This window comes from Medicago truncatula, chromosome 7, assembly GCF_003473485.1.
Source record: "Medicago truncatula cultivar Jemalong A17 chromosome 7, MtrunA17r5.0-ANR, whole genome shotgun sequence".
Classification (NCBI taxonomy): Eukaryota; Viridiplantae; Streptophyta; class Magnoliopsida; order Fabales; family Fabaceae; genus Medicago; species Medicago truncatula.
This window is the reverse complement of record NC_053048.1, coordinates 32,888,624-32,900,999: the sequence shown is the minus strand read 5'-3', so window position 1 is coordinate 32,900,999 and position 12,376 is coordinate 32,888,624. Positions and strand designations below refer to the sequence as shown.

Here is a 12,376-nt window from a genome sequence, read left to right as displayed (position 1 = left end):
AAGATTTCACATACTAGAAATAGATATTTTTCCGTTACTGAATTCCCACACCCTGTTGCACACGCCGTATCATTAGGTTGAAGGACACTCTACCGCACCAAATTATCTTTAGTAGGAAGTCTGTTACGAAGAACGCGCCACACAAACAGAGACACCTTTGAATTTATTTAATTAGTTGATAAATAACATTTTTATATCTAATTAGTTCACTATCTGTGTGTGATTATATGTTCTTTTTGTGTTTTACTTTCATACACATTTTAAGGGGTTGATCAAGAGCACTTGCAAACACTTGCCCAGTGTCCAAGTGTATGTTTAAAAGAAAACAATTGTTTCTTTCATTTATTTTAGGCTACAATCCTTTGATACTAATTTCATACTTGTGGTTCGTCACTTTGATAAAAATATTCCAAGAAAAAAGCAAGAAAATAAGTATCAAACAACAAGAAAAGGACCATATGTAGCACTCATAGCTACAACTCTAACTCTATTATTTCCTAATAATTGTTGTACTTCACAAGTTACGTTAATTTCTTGACCAACAGTATCTCGACCTTGAACTATCAGAGCGTTGTAAATATTAGGCATCTTCCCTGGTGGAAAAACTACATCGAGTACCGGACCAATTATTTGCGTGATACGTCCTATATTTTTTTTTTCAAGTCCAGAAACCTCAGTATACGACTTTTAAATATAATAAGCTAAAAATATTCTTCCGTGCACGCAACGCACAGGTTTTCATCTAATTTTTTGAAGAGAAAAAAAAAACTAAATTAAGACCCGTGCGTTGCGCATAAGATTGAATTATGTCAAAAAAATTGTAAATATTGAGCTCTGATATAGGGTGTGTTATGACTCATAACTTATGAGAAAACTATTAATAAAATTGCATAATGACAAAAAATGTACGCTAATCTATGAAACAATGACACAAATACGGACATCAAACACGACAATGACACATCGTCAACGGTAGCAATTGAAAAAATAACATAACTGATCACACTGTGTCTGACACCAAACACGTCTTTAATCAAAAGTATCGGTGCTAAGGTGAGAATTGAACTCTGATGCTGGGTGTGTCGTGGGAAAACTCTGATGCTTTTGTAGGTTATAGTAGAATTGAAAATTGAAGCATGGTTTCTATTTAGTAATACTGGCTGACTTTGGAATACCTTCATTCATTGGTAATGCTACTAACCAAGGTGGAATTGTATATGGGCTATGGATATGGATAATTAAGGGTAGTCTTAGCTATAAGTTTGGCATTGTGATTTTAGGCTATGAAAAATAAATACAGTTAGACCAGCTTCATCATATGCTTTACCAAGCTGGGCCATTTTACTTGAGTGGAACCATGATCTTTCATTAACTAAAATTTGAGCCTGAATTGTTTGTGAATTGTGAGCAATACGTTCAATTAAATGTCTGCTAATGTGGATAACAGAAGCCATAACTAACTCATGTAGTCTTGATTTATTGGATTAATGGAATCTAGGTAAGATTTACCATTTATACATATACTTTACTTGCCCCAGAATTATACAGTGTATAAAATATAGGGTTAAATATATTTTTGATCCCTATAAATATACCAAATATTTTAAATTAATTTTAGTATTTTTAATGAAATTGTGCAGAAATGTGTATAATATTGTAAAAATATTTCCCAAAAAAAATTAGAATTTTTTAACAAAACATAAATTTAATATGAATTTTTAACCATAAAAAATATAAAAATTCATATTAAATTCATGTTTTGTTAAAAAATTCTAAATTTTTTTGGGAGAGATTCTTATAATATTATGAATTTTTCTGCAAAATTTTATTCACAAATATGAATTCTACATATGAGTTTACTTTAAAGGAGGGACCAAAAATGAAGATGGAAAATTTTAGAGGGACTAAAACGAAAAGTTGGTATATTTATAGGGACCAAAATCATATTTAACCCTAAAATATATACGTGATAGATTAATATTACCAATGAAATCATAAAATTTTTCTTTTTTTGAAACGGAAAATTCTATTGGAACCGGAACTCTTAGCAAGACGCTTAGAGGTGGAGAAAAACGATACAAGGATTCCGCCAATACGTGTAACAATTTCAGGGGGGTTTTTGACGTTTTGCAAAATTCAAGGGGGTTTTTGACAAAAATTACAATTTCAGGGGGGCAATTGACTATTTACTCGAAATAAAACTGTCAAGCCTAAGACAGCACAAGCTATGATTCTGAAATCCAATTAACACCATCAGAATTCAGTCCCATACCCCTGCCCTTACACAAACAGATGCACACAGCAGCAAATCAGACCCCCTTGGCCCCAAAAAAACAGATAGCAGGGAACAGAAAAAACCTTACCTCTGCTGCTGCCAACTGCCGAAACCAGCAGCACCACACAGCTGCTGTTCACGCAGCTTCCGAGCAGCAGAACAGACACCAAAATATTCCAAGCGACGAAACACCTCGAAAACAGCCCCCACACCCTTACCTTCTCAAGCACTCCTCCAGATACCATTGCCATTCGTAAAGCAAACAAGCCGGAAAATCCGTTCTACTCAAAAGCCACCTCCACGAAAGTAGTTGAATCTCTTCAACTAGATCGTCAACTCCTTTACCACCACCAGTGAAAACACGATCATTTCGTGCTTTCCAAATAATCCATATCGCCGCTTGCCAAATCAATCTCCACCCTTTCCTAACCTTCTTATGGTAGCCTCCCAAGTTCCAACACTCCCAATGAATAAACAAATTCGGAGAAATTAACAACCACCGATTCGTCCACCTCATCAAACGCAACCAAATTTCCTTTGCCCAATCAAAATGGAGAAAGAGATGAATGGATGATTCCCTCCCTTACACGCACCAACTACAAGATGGTAAATATTATCAAGCAAACCAAGTAGACAACAAAATTTAATTCATCATCACATCTTTTCCTATCTTAATATGAAAAAGGCTTAGTAAAAACTAAAAACTAACTTCCTTTATCCTCATTGCAATGCACAAGAATTGGATGTTGTTTATTGGAATACATATAAAAGCAAACATAAGCTGGAAAAGAAAAAAAGAAAAGAAAAAAAAGGGGATGTTGTTTCATCTTATTGAAAGTCTTCATCAGATACATCTCCTAAAGCATCAACCACTACTCCTTCATTTGACTTATCTAATCACTTTCTCATCAAGTGGTTTAGATTTCTTCAATGATTTCAGATCATCAATCAACTGAATCAAGTTGTTGTAAGAATCTCCACCTTCTTCTATAGTCCTCTTGGCAGCATCACCAAGTTTCTTTGCTCTCACCCTCATTGCTTTGCTCTCTTGGTCACTTCCCATCAAAATCTCTACAGCCTTCGCTATCTCTTCCCTCTTCACCACTACGTCTTCACTACTAGTGCTAGTCCATAACTTATTTTCTTTTGCTCCAACTGGGACCGCTATCTTCAAAACATCAACAAGCAACTTTTCATTGTAAAATTGATCACCAAACATTGGCCATGTAATCATTGGCAAACCAGAATTCAAGCTTTCGAGAGTTGAGTTCCAACCACAGTGAGTCACAATCCCTCCTGTTGCAGGGTGATCCAATATCAGAAGCTGTGGTGCCCAATTCCATATGATATATCCCTTTTTGCTTTCTTTCATCCTTTCCTCAAAATCTTGAAGGAAAGTGTTTTCACTCTCATCGCTCTCCTTTTTCCTTACAACCCAGATAAAATTATGACCTGAATTTTCGAGACCGTGTGCAATTTCTACAATCTGAGCATTATCAAGCCTAGTTAGACTTCCAAAACTTACATACAATACGGACTCATTTTGCTTTGTGTTAAGCCAATTTAACCACTCGGCCTCTTTTCCAAGCGTATTGCCCTTCTTTTCATCATCCTTGTTAGCCCATGATGAAACTGGTCCTACACTCCAAGTTTTGATCCCCATGGTAGTGTTACTAAGTTTTTCATAATCACTTTCCAGTTCATGAAAACTATTGTATAGTGTTCCATAACTTCTTTTCTGTGATTCATAAATTGCTTCAAAATAGGCAGTGGCAAAACTCTGTGTCCTTATCCAAAAAGGAAGCTGCAGAGGAGTCATTTCAATTGTATGAGGCAAACCAGGAATTGTAAATTTGTGTGTATCAGAAACTAAATTATCATGAGGTCTATACTTCATGATCAAATGAGCAGCACAATTGGAGAAGTAGCTTGAGCTGTAATAATGAATTCTTGGAATACCTAGTCTTGCAGCTGCTTCGACCGTCCAAGGAAACATCATATCTGTCACTATACAATCAGGTTGAAGGTCTTGAAACAAAGCCTCAATCGGATCTTGGAGCATGGATATTCCAAGGCCGATTTTACCTAGTATTTCAAATGAAGTTCCATCTTTCATGTTTTCAACACCATCAGGGAGACCAACTTGAGCTGAAGGGAACTTGATAAGATGTGTTTTGATAGGGTATCCTGAATTGAAGTCACTGTCTATGGATTTTTGGAATGTTGAAGCATTAGCATGCGTAGTGATGATGGTCACATTAACACCATGCTTTGCAAATAGTCTAGCTGTGTCAATCATAGGATTCATATGGCCAGGACTTGGATGTGGAAGAAAAGTTACATGAAGTTGGTTATGGGATTGTTGAGACTCCATTGTTGCTTGGTTCTATTACTGCTAGAGTTGATATTTAGTTGTAGGTACCAATGAAGTGTTTAATGGTATGTACCAAAAGTAATTTTTCCTTCATGTGTTTAACAGATCCACATGAATGAACCACGAATTTCATAACACTTTCATGTGTAGGGAAGAATATACGCTTTAATTTAATGGTAGTAGGTACCGAAAGTAATTTTTCCTTCATTTGTTTAACAGATCCACATGAATGAACCACGAATTTCAAAACACTTTCACGTGCAGGAAAGAATATACGCTTTACTTTATTAAATTTCTCTTCTCCCATAAAAAATTCGCACTCTCATAGAAACCGATAAAAATACCCTCAATGACTTAAGTCACGCAGGTGTTAGACTCAATGTGACTTAAGTTACGTTGAACAACATTGACTCATGTTGGCTACAGATATAGGAGCAGAATAGCATTGAATGACATTAACCAAGTCATTAATGATTTGTAATTTTTATACACTTATAACTTATCCGAATTACACCAGTTTAACAACATAATCTCACATAATTGATCCAAATTTCACAAATGCGTCGTTAATTAGAGAATCACACATAAACGATCCAAATTACACAAATTCGTCGTTAAATACACAAAATCACAAATCACACATAAACGATCCAAATTACACAAATTCATCGTTAAATTACACATAACACAAATTCATTAAAATTCAACGTTAGAGACACAAATTCGAACACATTACATTATTACACGTTAATAAATACTCCCTCCGTCTTTAAATATAAGCAAAATTGACTTTTTAGGTTCATTCATTTAATGATGTATGTGATTCATAATATGGACCACATACATCATTAAATTAATGAACCTAAAAAGTCAATTTTGTTTATATTAAAAAACGGAGGGAGTATTACACTTCAATGGATCGGACATAAAGAGATAAAATGTTATTTTGAACCATTAATCTAAATATGTAATGAGTAGTGATATTTGAACAAACATATGAGACAACTTATGTGACAACTTCTCATTTCTCTCTTTTCATCGTTTAAAATCAATGGAAGAGAGAGAGTGAGAGAGAGAGAGAGAGAGAGAGAGAATAAGAATATAATGTGAGTATGAGAGAGAAAATTGTCAAAAGTTGTCATAAAATAGTTGTACAAATATCATTTCTCATATGTAATCAATGTCGCTATCATCTTCGATAAGTTGTGGAAAATATACGGTCTTCCAAAAGTCATCTTCTTTATCCTCCCCCAAGTCCATGCATGACACATGTACTCCTACATGAGATATTCTTTGATTTTTGATAGACTTTTAGCAAGTGTACTAAAACTATCGAAGTAATAAAATAAGTTCGTATCCACGAGGACTGTGTTAATCTCAACTTAGCAATAAAGTTAATATATAGGATGTGTAAATTTTATAAGTGCATGAGGCAGTAGGTTTGTGTGCAATAAAAAGTAAATAACAGAAAATAAAATGGTTTGAAAATTAGATTAAAACAGATGATCAAGCCTTTTGAATTCTCTATTGCTCACCGTGAGTAATTTGCCTCTCTTCTCTCTCAAAGAAATTAACCTAGCTTTACGACGGATTAACTAAGTGGTTTTGATTAATCTCTTGACTCAAAACCCTTTCCTAAGTCATAACCTTTTAATCTCTTAAACTGATTGAATAACTGCGGAAGTATGATGAGAACGTTAATTCATAAGTCATAATCCTCAATTTCCTATCTCTAAGTTCCTATGTTGAATAAAACAGAATTACTATTTCAAGATTAAAAGCTAGGGTTAGTAGTCATTCAATTCCTAAGATCAATTTATGTGATTGAAAGAAGTTAGGGTTAGTAGTCATAAAAAGAATCATAAAAAAAGCGTTAAGCACAAATAATTATGAATAAAGACTAGGTTTTCATTGATGTCAAAGAGAGTTCTTAACAAATTACATGCTTACAGATCACAAAGATTCATCTCATGGCTTAATCAATCTAAGAGTTTAGCTACTCATAACTAAACAATTAAATACATAAAAATAATAGAACATACATAAATCAATACCAACTATGAGTTGGGTGAGATCCACCGCGTGTTCTTCAGCTTCCTGGTGTCGTCTATGCTTTGTTTAGGTCTCCGAAATTCACCCTAAGCTTCTGGTCGCATCTGACTTTTATAGACAAAGAATTAGGGTTCCAGAAAAGCCCACCATCGTGCCACGTTTCGCGTCCATCGTGGCACGATTCCTTCATTAATCTGACTTGGCAGCAAATTTACTAAACCATCGTGGCACGTTACATATCCATCGTGCCACGATTTTTCCAGTATCTTCAGGTAAATTCCACGCTTCAAACGTGCCACGATTCAGGTCCATCGTGGCACGATCCAGTAGCTAAATTCTTGATTTTTCTCCAATTTGTGCAAAACTTCACTTTTATGAATCTTTGAGCTGATTTAACCATGTATACAAACATTTGACTCTCAAAACATTACAAAAAGGACACAAATATGACTAAAAAACTAGTAATGACGTACTGTCATCAATTTTCACCAATATGGAAAAGGTATCTCTTAAATTGTGTCTTAAACTCGTCTAGCTTGTCAGTGGGGGTTAAAAAAGACTTTAATCTTCTTTTTCACGCGGCTCATTGAACATGATCTTCAACTCGAACCTATGCATCTTCAGACATGTTTCACTTCACAAAATATAATGGAATAACAAGTATCAGAATAAATAAATAGGTAGAGACCAAAAAATAAATGAAAGATAAAATAAATAGTTGAATAGGTAGACCAAAAAATGCGAGCAATAATTGACGTGACACAACCGGTCACTAAAAAAAATATTTCACTTCATATTTTTTTATAATATATATAATGTTCGTTACATATTGACCACAAATATCGGTGTTATATAACCAGCCACCAAAAAATATGTCGGTGTAATATCAACAAAAAATAGGACAAACACCAACAAAAAAGTGTCATAACCTATCTAACTAGCTAGTGATAGTGCATCATCTTCATCTTCTCCAATTACTTCAAATTCTCCTTTTGATTTTTCCAAGGTGGGAGTGTCGGAATAATTTGAATTTAGTTGATTTGTTGGTTTTTTTGGCGTCTTTGGCTCCATAGACATGGGGTCTTTGAACAAGGTTTCTCTATCCATAAAATAAAACTCGCATTGCTCCGCTTCACCAATCTTGTGATTCTTCAATGTGAGCTTGAAAGAGAAATTTGGATGTGATGAGGGAATGAAAATGGTGCTTGAAAGTTGGGACTGATGACTTAACTCACGCTGAAAGTATCGAGCATGACTGAAGTCACGCAGGGGTACTTTCGTCAGTGAGTGTTTTTTGATGAGAGAAGAGCAATTTTCTTAATTTATATATTACCAAGCCAAAATAGAATACACATTACCAACAAAGGGCCCGTTTGATATGGATTAAAATAAGAGTGATTTTCACATAAAATTATTTAGAGATTTTTTTTAGTGATTTTATGTAAAATTAGAATCTGTTTTGCGTATGTTTACCATAATAAAAACCTTTTTTTTTTTAAATAATAATAATTTGATTTTTTTTGGATACATCTATATAAAAGAGATTTTTTGTTACTAAATTAGTTCAATCTTTTGACTCGTATTTTCTCTCTCCTATAAAAAAAATCTATTTTTTAGAAGCTGCTATTAATAACTTTTCATTTGAAACTCTTTTTAGATTTTTTTTTTTGGATTCTGATTTTTTTTTTAAAAAAAGTTGTAACAAATGGATGCAATAATCTTAAAATTGTTTATTTGAAAAAAAATTGATTTTTTTTTCTTAAATAAGTTATAACAAACGGGCTCTAAAACACATTCTACCTAACATAAAATGTACCAAAATAGAACACCAATTATGATAACCTAAAGCAAGATTTATATATTTTGTCTTAGCGAGCAAAATGATAGTAGCTTTATTTTGCCCAAAAACTGATGAATTGTTTCTTCCTTATGGTTGCTGGGCGGACTCATCGTATGGCTGAGTATGGCTATAGCCACACCAGATTATTACCCAATTTTTTTTTCTTCATATAATAAACCTAAACAATTCATTATATATGTTGTCCACATAACCTAGCGGTAGATTCTTGTAACACCTTAAACTTTAAAAGCGATAAATTACGCTAATGATACAACCATATAAAGAATTTATATGTTACTTCTTCAATAAATCACCAAGCATGCATAATAATTTCTTCAAACATCGCAGTGGAACAAAAACATCATTACATCGACATTTAAATAAATCATCTCAACAGTCATCCATAATAAATTACGTCTCCAAATAACCATGTCTCGAAATTACGTATCATCATCAGTACATAGTCTCAAAATTCTCAACAGTATAATAAAGATAACATCAAAGACCGACCCCTAATCAGAGCCCTAAAGTCTAAGACACCAAAAGCAGTAAAACAAGGTAGCATCCAAGCTATCCTCAAGCTACTCACCAAAGCAAAGCAAACTAGTCTTGCACGCCGTCTACCCATTCAGAGAATAAGGTAGGTGGTCAATCAAACGATCACTAGGGGTTAGTTCACAATTCACAATTAAACTTAATCAAATGAAAAATAACGACATAATTAAATTCCATTGATTAAAGAGCATTTAAATAACTCGATATCATCAGCAATCCACAAAATATACAAGCATGATGGAATACAAGTACATTTCCACAATTCATCAGATTTCACCAAGTATACGAGTCACCAAGTTTCACCAATTCAACTATTCATCAAGCACATAATCAAAACATGACACATTTCACCAATTATCAAATGTATGTTATACGCTTAGAGACGACTCTATATATATGTGGTACCGGTCACCTCAAGATCGTCACCTTAGGTTACAACTATCAGCAATCTTGGAGAATATTGAAGAAGGAAAACAACAGAAGGGGAGAGAAAAGAGAAGAGAACTCAAAGGTGGAGAATTTGCGATTGAAACCCTATTTCATTGAATGAATGAAGAATATAATAGAATTTAATACCTTGGTTTTTTTTTTTTTTTTTGAGCTACTTATGTAAACAAATATTTATTTTATTTCTACATAAAAGAATGAAGATGATGAGGATGAAAAGAGTGATCTTGATGTTGTGCAGGAAAAAGAAGATGATAATGATGATCTTGATGTTGTTTTTGATGGATTTGATTTATGTTGAAGATTTTATTTAATTAAAAACATATATATTCATAGGACATATAAATATCACGATCAATCTCAATGTTTTTGCATCCTTGGATCTTGTTTAGTGGAAAACATGGGTGGTTGGAGAAAATTAAGAGTGTTAGCTTGCAACACCATCAGGATGCTTTCGTGAAATTTATTTTTTGCAATAAACAACATATTTAAATGTATGACTCACACTCACAATATTTAAACAATATATTGTGTCACATCACCCAATTATTTTATGCCACAATCACTTTCTTAGTATTACCTTTTTTTTTCAACGTATGACTCACACTCATAGCAAGGAAGGACCATAATCAAATTTTTTACAAATTGGATATATTGAAACCCAACAAAAAAAACTTGCAGTGATAAGAACCAAAAACGGCTACAATTGCGGGACCGATTACATGTTAGGTTAGTTACTAAGATTTCATCTCTAGACACTTGGGCATCTCACACTCTCACTAAGATGATAAATATTAGGTGATTATACGCAGCAGCGGGAATAGGCTAGGCCATGCGTAGAAAGGTCGGAGCCTGGTCTAAAAAAATTTACAGGTCTAAGTCTAGTCTATTTAAAAGTTTGGTCTGACTTAAAAACCTATTTACATGCATATTTCACGTTAAGGCCATTAAATTTTCTATTTTACCTACTTTTAAATAGGCTAAACAAGTCTTTAAGTCTATTAAAAATTCTATTTTAATGTAAGACATGTCCATCATTGTAAGGCTTTAAAGACCTACTTCAGTTCATTGTTTGAATTGTTCCTTGATTTTTATGTTTAAAATAAATTATATTTTAATATAAATTAAAAAATAAGTATAACAAATATGCATAAACGGGCTGGCCTATCAGGCTTCTTAGGTTTTTTTATAGCCCATGTCTGATCTATTTACTTAATTAGGTTTTTTAAAAACCCTAAGCCTAACGTTTTTAATAAACAGATCAGATCAGGCCTAAGCAAGGTAGACAATGAGCCTCTGTAGGTTAGTCTGACCTATTCCCACGCTTAGTTGTTCGTGATTACACCCTGAAGGGTAAAACTCAATCATTTATTCTCCTATGTTGAGTTCTATAATTGAATTTTAATTTTATTAGGCCATATATCAAACACGTAGATCATATTTATATTTAAGCATTTCTATACCATTTCACTAGTAAATGAAGATAACAACAAATTTATAATATATTTTATATGATTCTTTTTTATATTTCGCTATATTGTCTTGAATTTGTTGGAGTAGCATATGTACTCCTTTCTTTTGATACATAATTGCATAATTTTAAATGATCATATGCATTTTAAAAAAACATAATTAAATATTGTCTTCGTGAGTATAACACAATTGACATGAACATTTTAGTATACATATATCGGGGTTTGAACCTCAAATTCGTCACATATTCACCTTAAAAAAAGTTAATTTCTAGACACTAAGATTATTGGGAAAAAATATGTAATCGTTAGTTTACATAGCTACGAATTTGGGATTTATATAAAAGTTTGTCTTTCATCGTCAATATATAATGATAATAACGCAACAGTTGGTTTATTAATGGATTAAATATCAATGCATCCCCATTTACATACATATATGAAAGTGTGATGAACAAAGTAATACAAAAAGGCTTAGGGGTAATAATAGATCAATATTTTGTTTACCTTAATTAATTAATTAGTAATAAATCCCAGTAATATGACATTTCTTTTCGATGCACGTCATAACTATAAAATGGGGAACTGGAAACATCGTATAACAATCGGATTCAGAAGCACATTTTTCTGTAATGTAAAATAATAATAAATAAATGTTAATAAAAAAATGGGTGGAAAATTGTGTAGAAGATAAACAAAACAAAAAAGAAGAGAATGAGCTTACTTTTACCGCTGACTACACCAAAAATTAGAGAAACAAAAAAGATCGCAATATAGACAAACTTGAGGATTACTGTCATTTTTTTCACCTTTGCATTTAAAAAATATAGAATTGGTTTTTAATCTGTGTGTTTACCTTAATTATATAGTTTATAATAATTATGGTTTTTCAAGAAATTCTTCAGTAAATTTCGAATAATTATTTGAACAAAAAAACAGGTGGATTATTAAATATCTCTAAAGTATATTGATGAATCATTTTTGTCCCTTTTTCATAAAAAGATTGTTACCCCTTTAGCTCATGGAATAGATATCTCATATAAAAATATTTGTAATTCGAATTCATTATTTTTTTACGAATCTTTTATTATTTTTCTTCTAGCCTTTCGTAATAGACATCGGGAAAAAAAGAGGTGGCTTGTTTCAAATTAAATATTGATTTTTAGCAAAAGAAGAAAAATATATTATTACTTTGACGTTGGTGGATAGACTGTTTTCTCTTACACGAAAATAAACTATTTTTTAACTTTAATCTGTCAAAAAGTACATATGATGTTAAAATGCACACCATCATATGACCATCGTCATGTATTTAGGGCCTCTTGATTATAATGTGTTTAGAATATCTAGCAATACTTCTG

The 12,376-nt window shown here is 32.7% G+C and overlaps 1 protein-coding gene and 1 long non-coding RNA gene across 2 annotated transcripts; both read right to left on the bottom strand.

Annotated features, from left to right (window-relative positions):
* Positions 1-2,966: 2,966 nt before the first annotated feature.
* On the bottom strand, positions 2,967-4,812 carry LOC11410090 (soyasapogenol B glucuronide galactosyltransferase). Its single transcript, XM_003623379.4, has one exon. It carries the CDS (start codon positions 4,647-4,649, stop codon positions 3,165-3,167), a length of 1,485 nt encoding a protein of 494 aa, XP_003623427.2. The 5' UTR covers positions 4,650-4,812; the 3' UTR covers positions 2,967-3,164.
* Positions 4,813-8,842: 4,030 nt separating this feature from the next.
* LOC11410089 (uncharacterized) lies at positions 8,843-11,960 on the bottom strand. Its single transcript, XR_003006862.2, has 3 exons — positions 11,740-11,960; positions 11,523-11,642; positions 8,843-9,161 (listed from the first exon to the last, which is right to left on the bottom strand). It is a non-coding gene; the product is annotated as an uncharacterized lncRNA (long non-coding RNA).
* Positions 11,961-12,376: the final 416 nt, after the last annotated feature.

Excerpts from the sequence above, each read along its gene's own strand:
- LOC11410090 (XM_003623379.4), bottom strand. The coding sequence starts at position 4,649 with ATGGAGTCTCAACAATCCCATAACCAACTTCATGTAACTTTTCTTCCA.